The sequence below is a fragment of the Strix aluco genome, chromosome Z (genome assembly GCF_031877795.1).
Source record: "Strix aluco isolate bStrAlu1 chromosome Z, bStrAlu1.hap1, whole genome shotgun sequence".
Classification (NCBI taxonomy): domain Eukaryota; kingdom Metazoa; phylum Chordata; class Aves; order Strigiformes; family Strigidae; genus Strix; species Strix aluco.
The window spans coordinates 1,111,546-1,132,521 of record NC_133971.1 but is presented as its reverse complement, the minus strand read 5'-3'; the positions used below and the strand labels follow the sequence as shown (position 1 = coordinate 1,132,521).

The 20,976-nt window shown below is 39.7% G+C and overlaps 1 protein-coding gene across 10 annotated transcripts in view; it reads right to left on the bottom strand.

Annotated features, from left to right (window-relative positions):
- Nucleotides 1-20,976, bottom strand: part of SKIC3 (SKI3 subunit of superkiller complex) — a 46,126-nt gene that overhangs the window by 19,217 nt on the left and 5,933 nt on the right. For all 10 annotated transcript variants that reach the window (XM_074811502.1, XM_074811504.1, XM_074811500.1 and 7 more), the window contains 22 exons: nt 18,781-18,879; nt 18,581-18,689; nt 16,606-16,746; nt 14,835-14,936; nt 11,851-11,984; nt 11,112-11,198; nt 10,919-11,022; nt 10,680-10,806; nt 9,328-9,507; nt 8,401-8,525; nt 7,700-7,953; nt 7,335-7,437; nt 6,357-6,533; nt 5,293-5,437; nt 5,048-5,126; nt 4,868-4,929; nt 4,688-4,744; nt 3,552-3,620; nt 3,088-3,162; nt 2,323-2,464; nt 1,087-1,180; nt 451-528 (listed from right to left, as the gene is read on the bottom strand). In XM_074811502.1, the coding sequence (XP_074667603.1) occupies nt 451-528; nt 1,087-1,180; nt 2,323-2,464; nt 3,088-3,162; nt 3,552-3,620; nt 4,688-4,744; nt 4,868-4,929; nt 5,048-5,126; nt 5,293-5,437; nt 6,357-6,533; nt 7,335-7,437; nt 7,700-7,953; nt 8,401-8,525; nt 9,328-9,507; nt 10,680-10,806; nt 10,919-11,022; nt 11,112-11,198; nt 11,851-11,984; nt 14,835-14,936; nt 16,606-16,746; nt 18,581-18,689; nt 18,781-18,879 (2,543 nt within the window). The remainder of the gene's footprint in view (nt 1-450; nt 529-1,086; nt 1,181-2,322; nt 2,465-3,087; nt 3,163-3,551; nt 3,621-4,687; nt 4,745-4,867; nt 4,930-5,047; nt 5,127-5,292; nt 5,438-6,356; nt 6,534-7,334; nt 7,438-7,699; nt 7,954-8,400; nt 8,526-9,327; nt 9,508-10,679; nt 10,807-10,918; nt 11,023-11,111; nt 11,199-11,850; nt 11,985-14,834; nt 14,937-16,605; nt 16,747-18,580; nt 18,690-18,780; nt 18,880-20,976) is intronic.

The following is a 20,976-nucleotide window of genomic DNA, read 5'->3' as shown; positions in this document are numbered from 1 at the left end:
AGGTTGTACAAGTTAATACAAGTTCAAAGAGAGGCAGAAGAGACCAGATAAACCTTGAAGCAGCTGTTTTACTCAGACTAAGCCTACTACAAGTGTGGAGATCGTAAAAAACCTGATTTATTCCGGAGACCATAAAACAGCCACATTGTGTAGACTATGTTAAGGCACTTAAGTATCAAGCCAAGGATAAGGGAATCACTGACATGTTATAAACTGTGAAGACATATAGCAACTCCTTGCAATTTGATTACTTGTTTTTTTAAAATATACTCCTCATTTCTGGAGCACATACCAAGTTCTGTCAAACTTGTCTACAGTTAAGAATGATGTTTAATAGATTATTTTTAGCAACGACCTTCCACCTTTCAGCCTCAACCATGTTTTGCGCCGCTGCATTCACTAAATCCACAGCTGAAATCAGGGGCTGGGAAAACGTCGACGAACACTTACCACAGTGACCTGCCATAGTTTTGCATTGCTGTATTGTATTTCTCAGTATCCTCAGAGTTTTTCAGCAATGAAGCAGCCCTGAAAATAACCGCAATTAAGAATAATTACCATCTGAATATAACATGCATGTTTTGACAACAGTTCTCAGAGCAGAATGGACAAATATTTTATGCAGAAGCTTTTCTATGCTAATTAAGCACAAACAGAGCCTATTTTACAGTTTTAATGCATCAGGAAACATGTTCAAACAGGTTTCCTTTGCCCCTTCCTCTACTATTTGAACAGAGGAGAAAAAACCAAAACCAAAGCCCAACCACCTCCATTAATTAGAATGGGGTAGAAACCAAAACTAAAACCAGGCTTATCAACCCTCCAAATTTCACTTAAATCCCACACAGTGGATTAGCTAAAAGTCCAGGCAAGCTTTGGAATGCCTTTACTTCTCTAGTTCTGTGTTCTGCATTTCCAAATTTGATACAAGAACATCCCCACACCCCCCCTTACAATACACTTAGTTGAAATGTACTGTTGAACTGACAAAGTGAGGTTTACTAAAGGAAAAGAGTTTTCTAGCTGCTGCATGGGAAAAAGAGGTCAAGCTTCTACCAGTGAATTTTCCAAGGGTTGATAGTTTACCTCTCATAGGCATCTGCTGCCTGCCTTTTTAGATGCAGATACTCATTCAAATAACCAAGCATTGTGAAAGCAGACGCATCGTCTGGATTTCTTTCTAGAAAATCAGAATTGACAATACAGGAGAACATGATCAGAAAGAGCTGTGAGAAAGCATTACAAAAACACTGCCTCACTGATGCTACAGTGTATGCATATATACAAAACACTTTGCCAAGCACTTCTGTCAATTGCTCACTGGAATAATCTGAAGAAGCTGCAGGCAAATATAGAGGAGATACAACACAACATGACATCAGGTTAGCTCAAAAATGGTTAAAAATTTAATATAAAAATTTAAAAATAATAAAGCACACAGTGGTTTGGGGTTTTTTTTGTAATGAAATGAGAAACTATTCAGCTCTAGTAAAATGCTAGTAGAATCCTAGGGTTTGTTTTTAATATGACAACTCTGAAATGCTTATTAGTAGCTAAGGCACAGATTTGTCAGCTGTCACCTCATCTCAGACTCCTAACCTTTTTTCCCAAACTAGGAAGGATCATCTAGGCCTCTCCTGCAGTCCATTTAAGAACAAAGACTGCACTGATAAAGAAATACAGTCTCACATTTATCTCATTTTAAGTGCTTGCACCTTATTTTGTAGCTCTCAAAAATCAGCAGCAGATTACTCAAATGATTTATTTACAGTAATAAATGACGATTAAAGAAAATCCACGTTTGCTCTATCTACCTTCCAGGCTAGACTCTACCCCAACAGGGTGGCCATGCTGGCTTGGAACCATGCCCAAAAACATGGTCTGTCTCCTACTGAAGGTTAACACACTCATACGCTGGAGGTTATGGAGTCAGGCAGCACCCAGGAGCAGGTTTCTGCCCAGCATCAGGGCACAGGGCCAGAGGAGCAAGCGTCTATCAGCACCCATGCATACAGACACGCTAAGAGGAAGCCCGACAGCAAACACCCTGTGACAAGCATGACAAGGTCTGGTCCTTATTTTGATCAGTCTTTGAAACAAAATCTGCTGGAATAAGCAGGCAGACAGAACTCACATCTACTTCACCTTTGTATGGTAACAAAAATCAGTGGCCCACTGACCCTGTTTTAGATACTTCACAGTTCAAAATCCTCTCCCCAACCCAGCCAGATCACTCTTTGCCAGAATGAGTGCAGATGAATCTGTTCATTCTGAATGCAGCTGCTAGGCTTGACAGGTTAGTGAGGTATTTAGATTACCTACCTGTGTATTTGCTCAAGACCACCTGGGCTGCTGGAATAGCATTCATCTGAACAATGTTGTACAGATATAGTTCAGTGTTTCTGTTGCTTTTATCCTGCAGCGTTGAACACACCCAGTGGGCATAGCCTTTTGCTCCCTCATTCTCAAGAAACAAACAAAAAACCCCAAAATAGGAGTCATTAAACCTGCTCAAAGCAACAGTGAATTAATCAAAGATTTTAATAACAATTCAGTGTTTTAAGGCAGAGTCTTAGCTAAAAAACTGCATCAGTGTTGGGGAGAAAACACCAAACTGAATGACTCCAAATAGTTTTAACTTGTCCTTTGGGCAAAGAGAATCCTTACATTAACATATCACTTGCTGCACCACTGAAGAGATGACAGACAAAAAAAAGCTGTAAGAGAATGTAAAGCCCTCCACTTTCTTAGAAGTCAGGGTACCGGCAATATCCTGGCTCTCTCCTGGAATAGTTATAATTTATGCCTTTGATCTCTGTCCAATTCTGTGGAACTCAAGAATGTTTTTCCATGACTTACGGAACCAATTCCTTGGACCATTGGGACTAACATATTTAATAAAATAGCTGCCTGTTATTCAGTGCCAGCACAGGCCAGGAACAACATGGAAGTCAGACAATCTCATCTGGAACGTGACCATAACTGTTTCATCATTCAAGACGTTTCTATTTTTCTTAGAAATTACATCACCTAAGCAGACATCTTAGATACACGGAAACTTCAGGGCAATAAAACCGTTATACTTACATGCATACTGAGTTCAGTTGTGTGCCTGAAGAGATCCATAGTATCATAGCTGCCTACTGTCTCCGCAATAAGTGCCTGCAGAGAAGCAAGAATTGCTGTGGTCAAGAACTTTAAAAATTTTGACACAGACAAGAAACTCAGCTCATGTTACTTCACGCACATCTTAGGTGTTTAACATGAAGACACTTTCTTTTCCTCATAACTCTCCAAGAAACATCAGTTTTAAGAATAAAATGAACACAATTAAAGGGAGCACAAGCAGTTTCTGCTTGTACTTGAAACTTAAGGTCTTCTGCTGCCACTTTACATTCTTCAGGACAAAGATGTTGTGTGTGTTAGCATAACTTATAACATTTAATTTTCAGGAACATGCTTAAGTGACAATTATTAGGATGGAGTCCAAGTCCTCTCTTGGACTAACAACTGGTTTTGGTGCACAGTATTATGATTTTTCGTCATCTTACCTGCCCAATCCAACACAGTAGGTAAGAAGGCTCCAGAGACTGGGCTATCTTGAAGGCTTCATGAGCTGGCTGTAGAACCAAAGATAACAGCACTGTTGTACTGTCTGGCGTGGTAACAGAACACTTTTGAGTATAAACAGGTATTGACATGCAGTAGTATTGGAAGAGATTTCATGGCCAAAACTAGGTCACTACTAAAAATATCTACTGTGACACAGAGAAGAATGCATTGCCCAGAGAAATAAACCAGTTCAGTCTTATTTAAAAAAGCCCAACACTTTACAAGACCTAAGTTCCCCTCCTTTACAAATATATTTCCTTCTTAAAACAGTTCAGCAGCTAGATTACCTCTTAGAAGAATTATTATTTTAAAATTCTACTCCTGAAGGATCCAGTCTTGGAAATTTCCTTTTCCTTCATGCAAACAGTTAAACAAACACATTTTCAGCATGGTAAAACTGATTACCATCTTTTCCCTATAGACTGCTTGTGCTTAAAGTCCCTCCCTCAACACAGCATAAGGTGAACAAGTCCTAGTGTTAGTAGTCCTAGCACTAAGCAGTAGCAAGTTATTTTTATTAAAAATAATTCTGACCATCACATTTCCATTATAAAACAAAATTTCTATAATTCTGACCAGAAATAGGATAGGATGTAGTTTTAGCTGCATGAGAACTCTGGACTTTGCTTAAGATGTACTCTAATTCTTCTCCAGAGAAACTGAAGGTTACACAGAATTACAGTAAACGAGTAGAAAGTAGCTATGGGAAACGCAAACTCAAAGTTTAGTTTGTGACTTACAATTAAAAGAGTTCTTGGTCAAACCCAGTGTGCATTAGTTTGACTAACTACTTCTCAGTCCTTCCAAATACTTTTCATTCCATCCAGCCGGTTGGAAAGCAACCTCACGAATTCAGAAAAAGTTCACTTATCCCCTCCAGAACAAATATTTAATTAATTTGTGTGCCTCAAGTAAGGTACAGGTGCCAATTTTATTTCACTCAAAGGAAGTAAATTTCTTGAATCTGAGAGGGACGGTTTTCAGTGTTTTATGCACACTCCTGCCCCTATACACTCCCTTTAAAAAAAAAAAAAAAAAAAGGGAAACTACATTTGAGGATGGGAAAGAGAGTTACCTCAATGTTTCCAGTTGCCAGATACAAAACCCCCAAGTTGGTCCAGGCAACAACGTTCTAGACAGAACAAATAAAGTTAAAACCAATGTACTATTACTATATTCAAAAATAACACTGGATCAGGGGAAAAAAGTTTTAAATGCCCACTTGAAACAGATGGCAGCTGCCTACAGCACTTACGATTTGCTCAGCTTGAACAGATTTGATGAACGAATGTTGAGCAAGAGCATAATTCCCAATAGCTGGTGGGGGAAAGAGAAAAAAGGAGAGCTAGATCTAACTGAATTTCATAAACACCATTAGTCAAGTTGCCTTCTAATTTAGGATATTATGGAGCTAGGGCTTTCGCTGAAGACTTACCACTACAGGAAGCAACCACACCAAGTGCATTCCAATAAAGATGATTTTTGCTGTCAAGCCTCACGGCTTTTTTGAGACACTGGAAGAAAATCAAGTGTGGATTATAATCACTAGAAAAGCAAAAATTAAGACCTTATGCACTTACTTATTCAGACATGCAGTCTTTATTTAGGACAGAGAGCATGCAGACAAGAACCAACACCAATTTAAATTTTAAAGAATGTAACAGGAAAACCAGGCAATACCTGTAAAGACTTTGCTAGCAGTTCATTGGTCTCATTCACGTCAGTGCCCGCTGCTGTGAGGTGTTCTGCTTGTCGATAATAATTTATTCCAAGATCACACCATATGCTAGGCAAAGGCATCAATTTTAAAGCTGTGCCGTAACACCTACAGAAACATGAATCACAGAAGCATTATTCTGAGCCTCGATGAAGAGCAGAAAGCAGAAAAAAACATTCAAAAGAGTGCTTAAAAACCTAAACCAAGCAAACATGCATAAATACAAAAAACCCCAAAGAACAGAAAGCAAACAACAACTAACCAATTTTCATTAAGTTATCTTTGCAGAATCTATCCTGGTCGAAAGGCAGTCTGTAGTGCCCACCACTTGTGAAGCCACAGATGTGCGTTAAATCAAAGCTTTCACTTAAACCAAACATCAGTCATTTTTACAGTTAATCAGGCTTCCCCCAGGAAGCATTTGATGTCACATAACACAGTTGAGATTTACTAAGCAGTTGCATTTCCTGCCTTACACACCCAACTGCACAGAGCTCAGAGGGAGTCACAGAAGAGGCTACAGAAATACTACAAGTGTTTTCTGCCATCATGAGCTTCCAGGGCTAGAAACAAGGAATACCATCTTCCAACATACTCTAGTCCCCATACCTAGGGCAAGAATTAATGACATTTTTATAAGAAAGAAGTACAGACAGAAAGCTTAAAGTATTATCCTTGACTTCAGCAGTCCTGGAAGGATTAGTTAGCAACCACTTGGTTTAAAGAGGCACAATTTGTTGGATGACAGGTGGGATGTAGCCGTGCTCTGGGGATAGACACAGGGAGAAGAGCAGGTGCTAGAAGAAGTGTTGGCAGTCACTGTTGCAATCCACAAAACGTCTCCTGAAATGAGCAGTGTCATTTGGAAGAAGCACGAGACTCTACTTATCACCTCGTTAATCTTTGCTCAATATGCAGGTGTTGACAGATCAGCATGTCTTAAATTTTCTAGAAATCAAACAGTCTAGAATACTTAAGACTAGAGTCTCAAGCTGCACAGAAGCTCTTGATAATAAAAAATTATTACCTTTCTCCCAGTCTGAGCATCTCACTTTTCTTCAGCATCTGTTTGCCTGCATTTTTACCCATAAGAAATCCTAGAACTTGAACATTCACTTTGGTTGGTGAAATAACATGCACGCTGGTACAGGTATCTCCCAACAGTTTCCAGAGGCAAGATACATCAGGACGGTGCTTTGTTGCCCTGTAATTAATGATATAGAAAACCTGCACAACACCCATTCAGACACTTCAATATGCTTTTCTGAAAGAAAGTTCACCACTTCAAGGAGTGGCAGAAGCTCAAACGTAATTAATCAATGAGCTGTTTGACTTCTTTTTCTGATTCAGTTTTCTTCCTATGCAATCTATAGGTCTAAAAGGTCAAAAGAACTAAAAAAAGAGAAACTACAAAATGCCAATGTATCCCAACTGTACTGGGACTAAGAGTCAGTTCTGAAAATTAGCCATTATCTATCAAAATGTCAGCTGACTACACCCACTCTTGCACTTCAGAGCCCCATCGTGTTATATTACAAGTCATGACTCATCTGTAGAAACCTGATGGACCTTCTCCTGTAACAGCAGCTACCCCAAGGTTTAATTTAGGACACTAAAGAATTTTGTATGAAACGCAAAACAAAAAGATTGAGGGAAGGAAGGAGCAATTTCCTCTCAGCCACCATTTTTTGTAGAAATCTCCTCCTGCCAGCCCCACATATACAGGAGGACTGCCAGAGAGAACTGTGTGTCATTTCACACTTGTGTTATAAGCAAATGAGACTGTATGTTTAAACAGAAAAAACAAAACTCTAACTAGCATTCATTTAAGCAGCCAGCATGTATTATTTAAACTATATTGAGTAAGTACATTCATATTCCTAATTAGAAGCATAGTCCATTTGATTTAGTTTAACTGAAAATCCTCAAACCCTTAACTCTTATTCTTCTACCTGTCAACTCACAATCCCAGTGGAAATTAAATAAGCAAAAATTTAGTACTTACCTTGCAAAAAATTCAAGAGCCTGCTCTATGTAATCCACAGCCTTCCTATCGAGATAGTTATCAAGGGCTGATCTTGCCAGCATGAGATGGCACTCACCAAGTCCTGAAAATAAAAGAGAAAATACCCTCCGTGAAAAGACATCCTTTTAGGATATGCTTGAGAAAGGAGGTGGGGTGGGAGGGTGGAAGCCTGCTCAGTGTTCTGCTTGTTACAAAGATTTATACCCTGAGCAAGTTACGCCAAAATCCAAAGACCCACAGTGCTTACGGCAGAGACTTTGCTTTTAACCTATCCTATCAAGTGCGAACTGCAGTATGTAGAGGGAGAAAGGGTTAATTAATGCTTTCAAATTCAGACATATTACCTTTCAGTGCAGGCACATAATCTTCTGCCTTCTTTAAGATTTGTTGGTAGGTAGCTATAGCATTGTCGTATTTGCCTAGAATCTGCTCAACTGCTGCAGCTTTGTAAATGCTGTACACAAGCTCTGGGTTCAGCTCGCTCGCTTTCCTGAAGGATTTCAGAGCTGTGGAGTAGCTACCTCTGCTCAAGTAAGCCTCCCCTAGAGACTCCCAGCAGTTGGAATCCTTTGGATCAGCCCTGAGAGCTGCCTGCAAACTGTAGGTATCAAGATGTAAATTTATTTAAACAACAAGTGATACAAGTTAACATAAATTATTTCCTCGCATTATATATCCTCAGGACACAAACACACAGTGATGAGGAACTTTTAAAGACAGCATAGTAGTGTTTTCATCTTCAGAGCACATTATACAAGTTGAGACATTGTACCTCATCTTGGCTCATTATTCAGTGCTATACCGTGCTTGTCTATGACAAGCCTGTCACCAGGCTTGTTAGTACAGAACACTGCTATGCTGAAAAAAGACTACATTGTGCTAATTCTGGAACCGAAGAGAGGCACAGCTTGCTCAGACCCATTTCCCATTGTTTAGTACAAGCCATTCTATCATCAGCAAACTTATTTTCAAAACTCGCTAAGATAAAAGACTGTTTTATTGGGGTTTATAGAAAACGGCTTAAACCAACCACGAGCTCTCTTACTCAGCCACTGCTTGCGACGGCTGACCAGTTCTCAGGTAGTAAAGTCCACGGTGAAGCCAGGCCCATTTTGCTGTACCAACACTCGCTTTTCCAGTTACCTCATTCAGGATTGACAGAGCAGTGTCCTGACAACACACCAAAAATGCCAGGTTAGTAAACAGATGTATGTGCAAAGAACAAAGTTCTTGTTAAAAACAAATACTCCTAATCCAGCAAACCATTAAAGTGTCTAATCTGTTAATTACTGTAATGAAGAAATGTTACAGGGGCTTTTTAAAGCTGGCAGGCTGAGTGGCAGACTAGAGGAGGAAATTATCACATCTAAAGATGTGATTATTTCTTACGCACCTGTCTTTGCAAATAGACAGTAGCTTCCTGCAGTTTTGCAGAGACTATTTTTTTTAAAACTAGAGAAGGATAAGAGTATTTGCAGCAAGTCAGATACTTCAGACAGACTTTCCAGATGTTTCAGTGGAGTCTGTCAAAGCATGGGCTACATTTGCTCTGTAACAGCATAGGCTAAGAACTTCTTACTAAATGCTATATAATAAATATTTTTAAAATATCTTAAAACTGTATACTTTTCCTGAAAGGAGCAAGGTGGAGGATGGAGAAAAGAAGTGACGCAAGTGAAATATGAAAAGAAAATTAACTTTCTAACGTGCTCCCTACTGAAAAAATCCTTCATCTAAATCACACACGGGATGGCTACAATGTTATGCTTGGTACACCTTCCCTTCTCCCCAGAGATTTAATGTGGAATTAGAGCATAAAATTGAAAATATGAAAACTCCTCAGCAATGACAGAACATCTGTTTTCAGATGTTATTCTCAACCACAGAGAGAATCACCTGAAGTGATTCCTTAAAGAGCAGGATTAACAAAAACACAAAACAGCAGTAATCCAAAGCCCTGAATGTACAATACCGTGTCTCCAAGTTCCACGCTTAAGTCTACAGCTGCTGTTCCAGATTCTTCATCAGTTCCATCCAGTTCAAAAGCCTTTTTATAGCAACCACAAGCTCTACTTTTGTCTCCAGCAATGTCTCGGTAGTAGTTACCTAAATAACGAAAGACACTTCCCAAGTAGCTGTCCAATTTTGCAGCCTATAAGGAAATATGAACACAATGTAAGACAGCATTTTGAAGGATTATACTAAAGGACAGGTCCAGTGGTAACTACTTCTTCAGTCTCTGCTTACCAACTTATTTAAGCTCCTTCTGTGATACATCTGAGTAGTCAAACTTTATTTTAAGATTGCAGAGATTACTTGAGCTTTAAATATTTGCAGAATCTGCTACAAACGTCATGGCACAAAGCATTTTGCACATGAAGTACTAGCACAGCTAACTTGTTAGGAGAAAACAGTCCTTTACTACATCCCATCATTTTCACGTTTTACTCGATTTCAACCATTATGCTCATACTCTTACCACATTACATCACAATTAACTCCATTCTTTTCTAAAGTTTAAGGTCCTTTTTAGAAACAATTGGCAGATTTATTTATACTTAAGAAACCCACAGCCCTTAAGCAGCAGAAAACAGCTTTGACAATAATAATTAAAAAAAAGCGCTCACATAGAATGGTTTAGAACCAAAAGTATTGGTCACGCCAACCACATTCTCCAGTATACTCTGCTGTATCTGTAGTGCAAACAGCGGGCGATGATTTGAGCTGCCAACACCTATCATGAAGTTATATGGTGAGTTTACAATGTCTGGAGTCTTATTTTACATACTTCCAGGTTCCCAGTCAAGATGTCTGACTAAATCTTTTGGATTCACATTCTTACCTATGTTCAGAGAAAAAGCCACAGCCCTCAAAAACCCAAAGATCAGGAAGAGTATATAAATTGTAGGGTTTTGCAGACTTACTTCCTTGGACAGACATTGAAACTCTAATTCCATTCTCATTTTTTTTCCTTCCTCGCCTTTTTTTCCCCCCCTCAATCTGAATTTTGCCCTCCCCATTTCAAAATGCCTTCACAGATCTAGGCAGCTCATCTAGAGGCCACCACTCTGTCTGGCTAAATGAAAGGCCTCGAGAATTAGGTGAAAAGTGGAAAACAAAAGCAGGGAGATTCCAGGTAACTGCACAGCTCCCTGCAATGTCTTTTTTTCACAGCTGAAGTTGGTTTACAGGCTATGGAGGCTTGTGAATGGTAACAAGCAGAGCAGAATATTCAAGTCTGTCATTCCAGTCAGTGTATTTTCCATATTTGTTTCTGATATAGAAAAACACTAATTCTACATGAACAGTTAAACCAGCCTTTACCTTCAAGAACTGAGCGACTGCTTTTCCTTTGTCTTTTTTTGTCTCATCACTCATGAACCAGTATGTGAGCCCCAGGTACTGATGATACTCTGCAGTTTCAGCCCTTCTTTCAATAGCATTCAGAAAACTAAACAAAAGGAACAGAGGTCAGATCAGACAAATTCTCAAAAGCTGCAAACCACTATATTCTATTCTCCCCCAACATTTCCCTGTTAAAGGAAAGAAAAAAATAAATCTACCTTCTTTCTGCCTGTTCATAGTTCTTTTGGAAATAATGGATGAAACCCTCTAGAGCATGGGACTGAGCCAGATCAGGATGGGACAACAGAAGCTCCTGCGAAATCTGCAAAAGGATGTCATTCTTCCCTAGGCATTTCCTCTATGAAACCAAGAATTCTCCTTAGTTTACAGGAATGACAATACAGCACTAACCTCTGAGGCTTGATCCATTAAACCTTTGATTAGATAAGCCTGACCTCTGATAGCTAAAACCACTGGATCGCTGCTTGCATCCACAATCTAGAAAACAAAGTAATAGACACAACCAAGTTATTCTCTCCCCAGATGAAGAAATCAAAGGTGTCAAAAGCAGGGAGACAGCATGAAGATAAAGACAATAAAACATTTAGATAGAATACCCTTGGGAAGCCTTAGACAGAGTAATTTTGATGGAGAACAGGTAGAAGATTGCAGAGAACAAGGACAAAGGTACAGAAGTCTAAACAGTGAAGAATGAAACTGTGAGACAAAAAAAGAGGGGAAGCAACTTCTGCTTCAACCTTAACCATTTGATCTTAAAAGTAATATGCCCTTGTTCATGACTAATGACAAGTGAATGAAGGACATGGGGAGTAGGATTATAACAATTCAAATTAAAACGAACAACAGCCATAGAACTAGCAAGAACCTGGCAGCACTGAGCAAGACCAGACAAGGTCAAAAGTGACAGCTTCCAAAATTAGAATTGTGAGTGAAAAAAAGCTGGAGCAAAGCCTAAAACAACAGAGAAGGAAGGAGTGTTTGGATTACACCATAGTTGGTATGAGTTGTCTAAACCACAGAGAACATACAAAGGAAGCACGGGGAGAAATACAGCTTGAGTTTTTAGTACAGAAAGATGAGAGCACTTTTTAAAATTAAAAAAACCCCACATTTTAGTCAATGAAAATACCTGCTCAAGTGCTTTAATGGCTTCTTCCGCAGCATCAGCATCAGCAATTTTAATCAAAGCCTCTGCTTTCAACTGAAGGATAAGGTTCTTCCACCGAAGACTAGGACCCTCAGGTATTCCAAGAGCCTCAAGAGCTGTTGACAAGTTACAAATTTCATCAAGTAAAAACAGAAAAAGGACCTACAAAGAGCACCACCATTCCCAGTATTTTTTAAATCTTGTTAATTACAATTTTTCAGTTTAACAGAGCACCACTTAGCAGAACAAGTTTTATGACTGCTCTCCCCCATGTTGAAGAAACTGTTCTGTAAAACGTTCAAGTTTCAAAGATAAATCAATTTCAGAAGGGTCCTCTCAGACACGTGAGAGACAGATTGCTTTCTAGATGCTGGCCTTATAAATGGAATGCTACATTTTTCCAATCTGTGTTCTGAAGAAACAATGACCTTTCAATAAACAAGTTGTTTGACACTTCAGTGTTTAAAGGAAAAAATATTACTGAAACCAGGGATTTAACTCTGTGCCTGTGGAAAGGTAACTCTGTACCCTTCTACCCAGTATTGATTACTTCTCCAGTACACAGTACAATCTCACCTCAGAGAATGAGGGCATCTCTGCTGAGCCTCAGCGTTCTCCAAAGGCAAGAACTTTCTGAATAACTCAATTAACTATATATATTTTCACCTATGATGAACTTTTGTCTCACTTGATACAGCCAGTAAGATGGGCCAAGCACAAAGCAATGCTTCCCCAGAATTCTCTCCCACTTCCCACACATTCTTTGCACTCAAGGAAATTTTGTGCATCAACAGCATCTTCTGGCAAGGCACAACAGCTTAACTCACACCTTGCACTGAGAAACAAAACCTAATTTGTTTTTTCAGAGCCTGCCAGCTTTTAGTTTCATTTGGTACTAACTAGACCTTGCACAGGAAAACAAAACACTTTTCTTTACCTTCTACATCACTTGCAACTTCACAGATTTCAAAAATCATCTCTACTACGGGCTGGGAAAGGACTTAACAGGATATTTATTTGTTTTCATATGCTGCATTTTCCACACATTTATCATCCTTATTACTAGTTTATTAACTTCTGCTATTATTTTCTTTTTGAGAAGGGATGGATGGGTACAAAACTGCACACAGATTTCACCATGCTGGTAATGTTCTTTAGGCAACTGCATGTTGGTGCTCTGTTCACTAACCATTCCCTGCCCTGTAATTCCTAAAATTTGACTTGCCTGGTAAAGCACAGCAGAGGAAAGAAACAGTCCTATTTTTTCATACAAAATGAGGACCTTTCTGCTCTCTACTTCAAGATGACTGTAGGATAGCTTTGTGAGAACACTTCTTCCCAGAACTGCATGATTTTGCATTGAAGACTGGAATTTTTTCCGTTATTTTAACACCTAGTAATCCATTCCGGTAATCTCCCTTTAGTTTTTCAGTCTGCTCTGAATAGCAGCAAACTTTATAACCTTATTACTCAGCACTCACAAAGGACTAAGAAGCAGATGAACAATGCAGGTACCCGTGGAAATGTCAAGGACACCTCCTTCCAGCCTGAAAATAGACATTATTACTACACTGTGCTCTAGCTTTTAACTTATTTAAAACTGACAAAAAACACTTGATGCTACAACTCTACTTCTTAACCCAAGGCTGCTTAGTTTCCTTAACAGTTGTAAGGGATCTTATAAATTACCACTTGGAAATCAGAGTAGACCGTATCACATTTCCCTTATCCATGTGCTTGTAAACTCTTTCAAGGAGTTTCAAAAAATAAATCTTCACAAAAGCCGTGCTGTCTATCCCCCAGAATAACTTTTCTACATGAATTCCCTAACTCTGTTCTTTCAGTTTTAACCAATTTAACCACTAAACATACCAGCCTTGCCAGAGGTTTCCCTGATCTTTCCTAGAACCCTTTTTAAAGGTTAGGGTCATGCTATCTACCTTCAAGCATTTGGGTACCAAGACTGTTTAAACAAACAGTTACAAAAACCACTTAGTACTTCAGCAATTTCATCTTTATGTTCCTCAGTCAATTCCTAGATCGGTCTCTCTTAGTTCCTTAATGCTATTTTTTCTTGTTTAATTTTATAGCCACTTCTATTAAAGCCATAATCACACAGAAGTTGTTTGATGAATCCCCTTGAAAAGAAGGGTCATGGTGTAGAAGTCATGGTGAGCTCTTCCACACTGAACAGAGATGGGAAAAGAATCATCTTATTTTCATTCTTTCTGCAATAAATTTCTTTTTACCTGCATTGGTCTGTTTTCACATTTCCTCCACTCAAATTTGCCTTCTCAATCTCCCTCACTGCCAAGTACTTCCCCCTGCTTTTAATAATTTCCCATGACTGTTTAGCCATGTCTGCATACTTTCATCTCTTGAAAACTTTTTCATTGCCTTTGACCCTGTCAGAAAAGTCCACTTTGGCTGCCTCTTCATTTATCACCATCAGATAATGGCTCTATTCGGATTAGATACGCATCACTAGGTCATAAAACTGCCCTCATTCCCAGCTAACACGGATGAAGAGTTACACTCATAGTAAGGTTTCTTAACATGCAGTCATAATATGCAACATTTATGCATTTTACATTAACTTGATTAAAACCTTGTAAATATGAAGTCTACCAGACTAAAAATTTGTGACACCTACCCCCATGGTTTCAGGCAATTATCTGCTGTTTGGTGGAGGTTGGTCAACTACCAGCTGAAGAAGCACATCAGAACATGCAAATCTTCTAAATATTAACCATCAGACAGCTTTCTGGTTCTCTTTTCCTGAAACTAAGCAGCACAAGGTGCTTTTCAGCTGTCATAAACCAAGAGAACCACACAAGACTTAAGACTGCAAAAAGCAAAGGACTACGACTGCTGCTAACTCAGACCTACCATGCAAAGGCCACACTGGCTGGACTACATAAAGTGGTGTAACCTTGCAGTTGCTCTTTCAATTAGTGGGCAGTTACCTTGATTGCAGGACAGGACAGCATCCCTGTATCTGTGAATTTTCCTCTGTGCCTCTGCCAAATAATGCCATGCTGCTGGACACTGGCTAGTCTTCTTCAAACCTAATAAAAAAGGAGTTTAAAAAAGGCACTGAAAAGCATTGCTTAGGGCTGCAAAAAAACTGTAGCTGGTGGATGTGGTATTGCCATATAATGCCACGAAAAACATATTATCAATCCGATAATAAGATCTACAGTTAATTTTTTCTTCGAGTCTTACTTTAAACTGTTTTAAACATACAGGTCTCCATGCCGTATGGCAAAGACTAAGAAGCACGTAAGCTTCTTGGGCTTCATTTTGCATATCACATTAGATATATAGGGAGAAAAAGGGGGCGAAAAGCAAGGAAATATACAACGCTAGCTTAAGGTGCACTTTTGTTTCAAAAAGAAAAAGGTTCTTCACTTTGATCAGACATTAACATCAGCAGCCTGTAGACGGCTTTATGAAGTTCTTCTTAGAAACCAGAAAAGGTCTATGGAACTTCAAGACAGCAAAAAATTATGGCAAGAGTGTTCCACCAAAACTTCCTGATAAACCTGCCTTAATTCAAGATTCAGTAACAAAACTGAATTTGAGTCTTCTGAGATATATATATAACTACTAAATAATGCCTTGAAGTTTCAGTGCCTAAAATGCAAACTGGAAAAGAAATTATTTCCAAGCTTTATACATTTACACATCATAGCAAGAACCTTGCCCTTCTCATTCTCCTCTTCATGAGCAGAGTATTACACATAAAAGTAAAAATAAATAAACTAACTCATTTGGGAGATGTATCTTTTGTCAAAAACTGGTTGTATGTTTTGTCAAAACACCCAGTGGCATTTAAGTCAGAACATTTGCTTTTTGTGGAAGGCTTTTTCCTCTTAGGCACCTGAAATTTTTATTTCAGATTTTAGGCAAGACATGTTATTTCACTGTGTGTAAGCGACTGTAGAATACTGTACAATATTCCAAAATCCTGTTTCAGAAGCAATCTTATTCTAAACCCAGGTGAAAGGATGCAGCATATTTCAGCATAGCCTGACTGACTCCTGATCACTTAGATCCCAAATGCTTATTTACCCACCTTTGTCAACAAGTTGTTTTGAATCTTTCATGGCCAGCACCATGAGAGTGAAGAGTCCTATTTTCCCACTAGTATACTTACAAACCGCTTACAAAGTGCTTTGCTATTTCAATACAAGCAAGGTAATTACAGATTAGTAAACCAACTCTTCAACAAATCTGGCTACTGTAAAAAAGAAGAGAGTCCTCCAATATTTCTCTTTGGATACCCAATACAAACGTTCACCCAACATGAGGGTTAAAGAGGTCTTAAAGTGATGTAACTAAAGGGAAGTCATCTTTGTTCAGGTATAGAAATGTAGTGACTAGATTAGAGGAGCTGCATTATATTTTATTTTATAAATTTCATATTCCTTCATCAATTGCTATTGTGGTATTTACTGCCTTGTCTAGGTATCTCCCCAGTAACAGTCAGATTTAAAAGAAAAGTTTAAAGTTGATCACTCTAAAACACTACAGAGCTGACTATAACAGCAATGACAAACTTCAGAGATGTTAAAGCTGTATTTAAAAAAATTTCCATGCCCAGAGAGAGTTTTTAAATCTAGCTGGTCTTAGAACTAGCAAAGTACTGTTCAAGTGTAAGATTCCCGAAATACCCAGCATAAACTAGCTGGTGTTCAAGTTATAGAGTACTTACACCTCGTATTACACATTTACCTTCAGTAAGACTCTTAACAGCCTCCTTGTATTTCTTTTCTTGGAAGCATTTTATACCAAAACCAATGATGCCTGGGCCACTACTTGCATCCATCTCTAAAAGCCTAGAAAAACAGTGCAGGGCCTCTTCTGACAAAGTACCTGGTTTCAGAAAAATAAATATTTTATAGAGTTTCAGATTTTAAAAAATGCAACAGCATAACTTATCTCCATAAATATGACCCTTAACCTTTGAGCTCAATGTAATGAATTTATTAACTAAACTTTTTTCCAAAGGTACTATGTACTTATCACCCTCCACCCCCAAAACCAAACCCAAAAAGCAAGCAATAATCTAAATACCCACTACCACCAAACAAAATTAACAAAATAAACTGAAAAAATTCAGGTCTGAAACCTGAATTTTTAACCAGTTGTGTTAAATTACTACAGGCATACTTCCTTTATTAATAAAAACTAGTTCCTTCATATGCTTTTCATGTGAACCCAGCTGAATGTCCCCATGTCAAAATCTGCCCCAAATACATCAAAATTTCCTTCCAGAGTAGGCCTTGTAGCTACAATTTTGCTGTGATGAGTTTGCTAAAACAGTCTTTTTCTGAAATCACGTAATTTAATGCCTTCGCTTAATTTTAACTGGTGCCACTAACTTATTATGCCTGTGTTTAGTTGCGATTGCAGACTTTGCAGTCCTTGCTTAAAGCACCTGTTGTGACTTGCAGCAACAGTCTTTGAACTACTATTTTCTTTAAAAAATTATGGACTCATCTGACATATAGGTTACCTTTGATTTTGCATTTGGTAAAGGCGACTAATAATGCCCACAGGAGTTACTAGCCCACAGGTTTGGGTCATGAAGGACTATGACATGGTTGGAATGACTCAGAAATAAACAGCCTTACTAAAACCTGAGCATCATCCTCCCCACCCCAAGATGGCTGTGGGATGGTGAGATGTTGTCAGAGCATTGCTATACGAGAACTGTGCCAACCAGATGGTCCTTTTCCTTTGGAAATTGGTTTCTGCATGTTTCTCCAAACTGTAAAGCATTCTCATGTGAAATGAGAGTCTGGGCCTCATTTGCCTTCACCCTTTCAGATCAAAGTGAAAAATTTTCTCATTTTGTGTTGCTGTATTATTCCATGAAGCCTACCTTCAAGGCTGGAAAAGGCTTTCTTCTACCTAAGCTGAGAGTTATTTCTCTCTATATAAACCAGAGGGGTTTTTTTTCCAGATTTTAGAAAGAAATTAATTCCTGGTTTTAACAAGAATAAATCAACTTCCAATGCCTTAAAGAATAAAATGAAAGACCAAAATTTAGTAGTTATCTTTGAAAATGCTGAGAAAATGTCCAACACTATTGCAACGTTGTTTAGGGAACTACTGAAAATATCAATTGTTTACTTTCAGATCCCCGCATTATTGAACACACCATGGTATTTTTTTTTCCTCAGAGATTCTCCTTTTCTACTTAGAACAAATATCTAAACAGATCTCTTTACTCCCTATTCACCAGGCATTCTTTTCAACAAAGCTTCACAAACGTTTGTTTTATTCACCAAGAGAGATCTTCTGTGTCAAGGATAACCTAAGGGTAGCCCATCCTCAGCCCTGGGGCACTGGTTAACGTTCTCCATTCCCTCTTCTAAGCTTAAGAAGTTAACCCTCATTTATCCACAGAGGCTGCTTTGAGTTTTGTAAGGCATCTTTCTTGGCGACTTTGTATACTGCCAGAGCTGGACTTAACTCGCAGAAGTTTTTTTGGCAATTTACAGTCACCGCTTAGTTACAAGAGCTAGGAAACAGCAAATCATAGGATCAAACGCTTTTCATTTCCAGACAGGCAGAAATATAAAAGTAAAGAGTGCACTTGTATTGGGTTGTGAAGGGTGAAAATTTGTAAAAAGATTGTCACAAAACTAACCATGAAAGAAATAATTTAAGCCCCAAAAATGTCTAAATCCATCCTACTCACCTGACTGAACAAAGTGCAAGCAAAGTACTTCTAAAGGATAACTCACAGTAGGATACAAAGCCATCATATCGTTACAGGCCTTTTCCAACCTAGCTGCTTCATGAGGAAACTTGGAAGGAAAAAAATAAATGTTTATTTGTGTGAATTATCAGATACAGAATATTACATCAATTCATTGATGAAGGTTAACATAACCTTACTTTTGACAAGCACTGAATAAACTCCTTGTAAAGATTTTGATGGTCTTCACTGGGAACAGTCTCAGCAGAGTTCACCGCATGTTCAAAAGCAGTCAAAAGCTGAAATAAGAAATAATTAGGAGTGCCACAATGACTCTAGAAGAACATTATCTTCATAGAATAGAGTAATTCAGTTGGGAAGGACCTACAAGGATCATCTAGTCCAACTGCCTGAGCACTTCAGGGCTGACCAAGAGTTCAAGCATGTTTTTAAGGGCTGTGACCAAATGCCTCCTAAACACTGACAGGCCTGGGGCATCGACCTCCTCTCCAGGAAGCCTGTTCCAGGGTTTGGCCACCTTTTTGGTACAAGAAATGCTTCCTAACATTCAGTCTGAACCTCCCCTGGTGCAGCTTTGAATCATTCCTGTGCGTCCTGTTGTTGGATCCCAGACAGAGCTTGGTACCTCCCTCCCCACGTCCCCTCCTCAGGCTGCCGCAGAGCCATGAGGTTGCCCCTCAGCCTCCTCTTCTCCAAACGAGACAAACCCAGAGCTCTCAGCCCCTCCTCACAGGACACGTCTTCCAGCCCTTCCACAGTTAAGCAGATAGTTACACGTTATTATCTGCATCCTACTCATTAAGTTTACACTAGTACTGTGAACAGAGAAAGTCACAAAGCAAGTTCCTTATCATGTAGTAGTACTCAAATAGGATCCAAGGTGAGTTAATTGTCTCGAGGTGATGCAGTAATACTCTGTTTCATAACGTAAGATGGGTACAAGGAAGGCAAAAATCTGTAAGAACATAGATTCTTCATACCTAATCCCAAATCGAAGATGGTACCACAAAACCCAGGATACTATCCTTTATGGTTAGCTGTCAGCCCTCCACCCTGCCCTAGCCTAGAAAATAGTCTTTTATTTCGTGACTCCTTATATATTGGAGAATACAGGCACCACAGAGTGCAGGCTACCACGCTAAACAAAAATTTCCCACAGCTTGTCACAAGTGAAATACTGAATAGGATGTTGCCTTCAATGCCACATCCTTCCAGGTTCAGGTGCTTTACTCAAAACTGCAGTAAAGCGAACTGTAGATTTGCATGTCAAACCCATTCCTGATGTTTAGGCAACTTCTTTTTTTAGACTTCCTGTCCTCAGAAAAGAAAGCAGTGCTGCCTGCAGCACCTCTTTTCTATGATAGCTCATAAGTTAAAGCATTTGCCTGCTCAAAAAGAAACCCATACTGAACTTTCTGCTGTCTGAAATTATTTCAATTTATATTTTCTATCTTTCTGGAGCAGTGCTATCAACCACACTGGTGAAGAGAAATTTCCACCCTTCCTCCTGAAGGAGGTTAATCTTGCAGGAACAGATAAATCAGATAAAACAAAATTAACTTTGGCCATAGAGGACACAGGATCAGTACAATTCATGTTCATTCTGTTTGCTCCGATTAGTTCTGACACTCTCCTAAGAGGTGAAAGCTTAAAATTTACAGGAGAAAATAAAATTTGAACCAAAACATTGCTACCTAAGATAAGTACTAGGTACAGAGAAATAGAAAAACAGCACACCCTGGAGGAAAGGCGAAGCTTTTTGTTTTGAGGAGCACCTCTACTGGGTTTGCGTGGCAAGGGTTTGGTAGCGGCGGGGCTACAGGGGTGGCTTCTGTGAGAAGCTCCTGGAAGCTTCCCCATGTCCCGCAGAGCCAACGCCAGCCCGCGCCGAGACAGACCCACCGCTGGCCAAGGCCCAGCCCATCAGCCACGGTGGCAGCGCCTCTGGGTAACGGGTCTGAGAAGGGGGAAAACTGAGCAGCAGCAGCAGGCGCAGAGAGGAGTGAGAAGAGGCGAGAGAAACCCCTGTGCAGACACCAGGGGCACGGAGGAAGGAGGGGGAGGAGGTGCGGCAGGCGCCCCAGCAGAGACTCCCCTGCAGCCCGTGGGGAAGACCACGGTGAGGCAGCTGTGCCCTGCACCCAGGGAGGCCCACGCCGGAGCAGGGGATGTGCCCAAGGAGGCTGTGACCCCGTGGGAAGCCCGCGCTGGAGCAGGGTCCTGGCAGGAGCTGTGGCCCCACAGAGGACCCACACTGGAGTTCATGGAGCTGCAGCCCGTGGGAAGGACTCACGGGGGAGAAGTTGGTGCAGAACTGTCTGCTGTGGGAGGGAGCCCACGCTGGAGCAGGGGAGGAGTGTGAGGAGTCCTCCCCT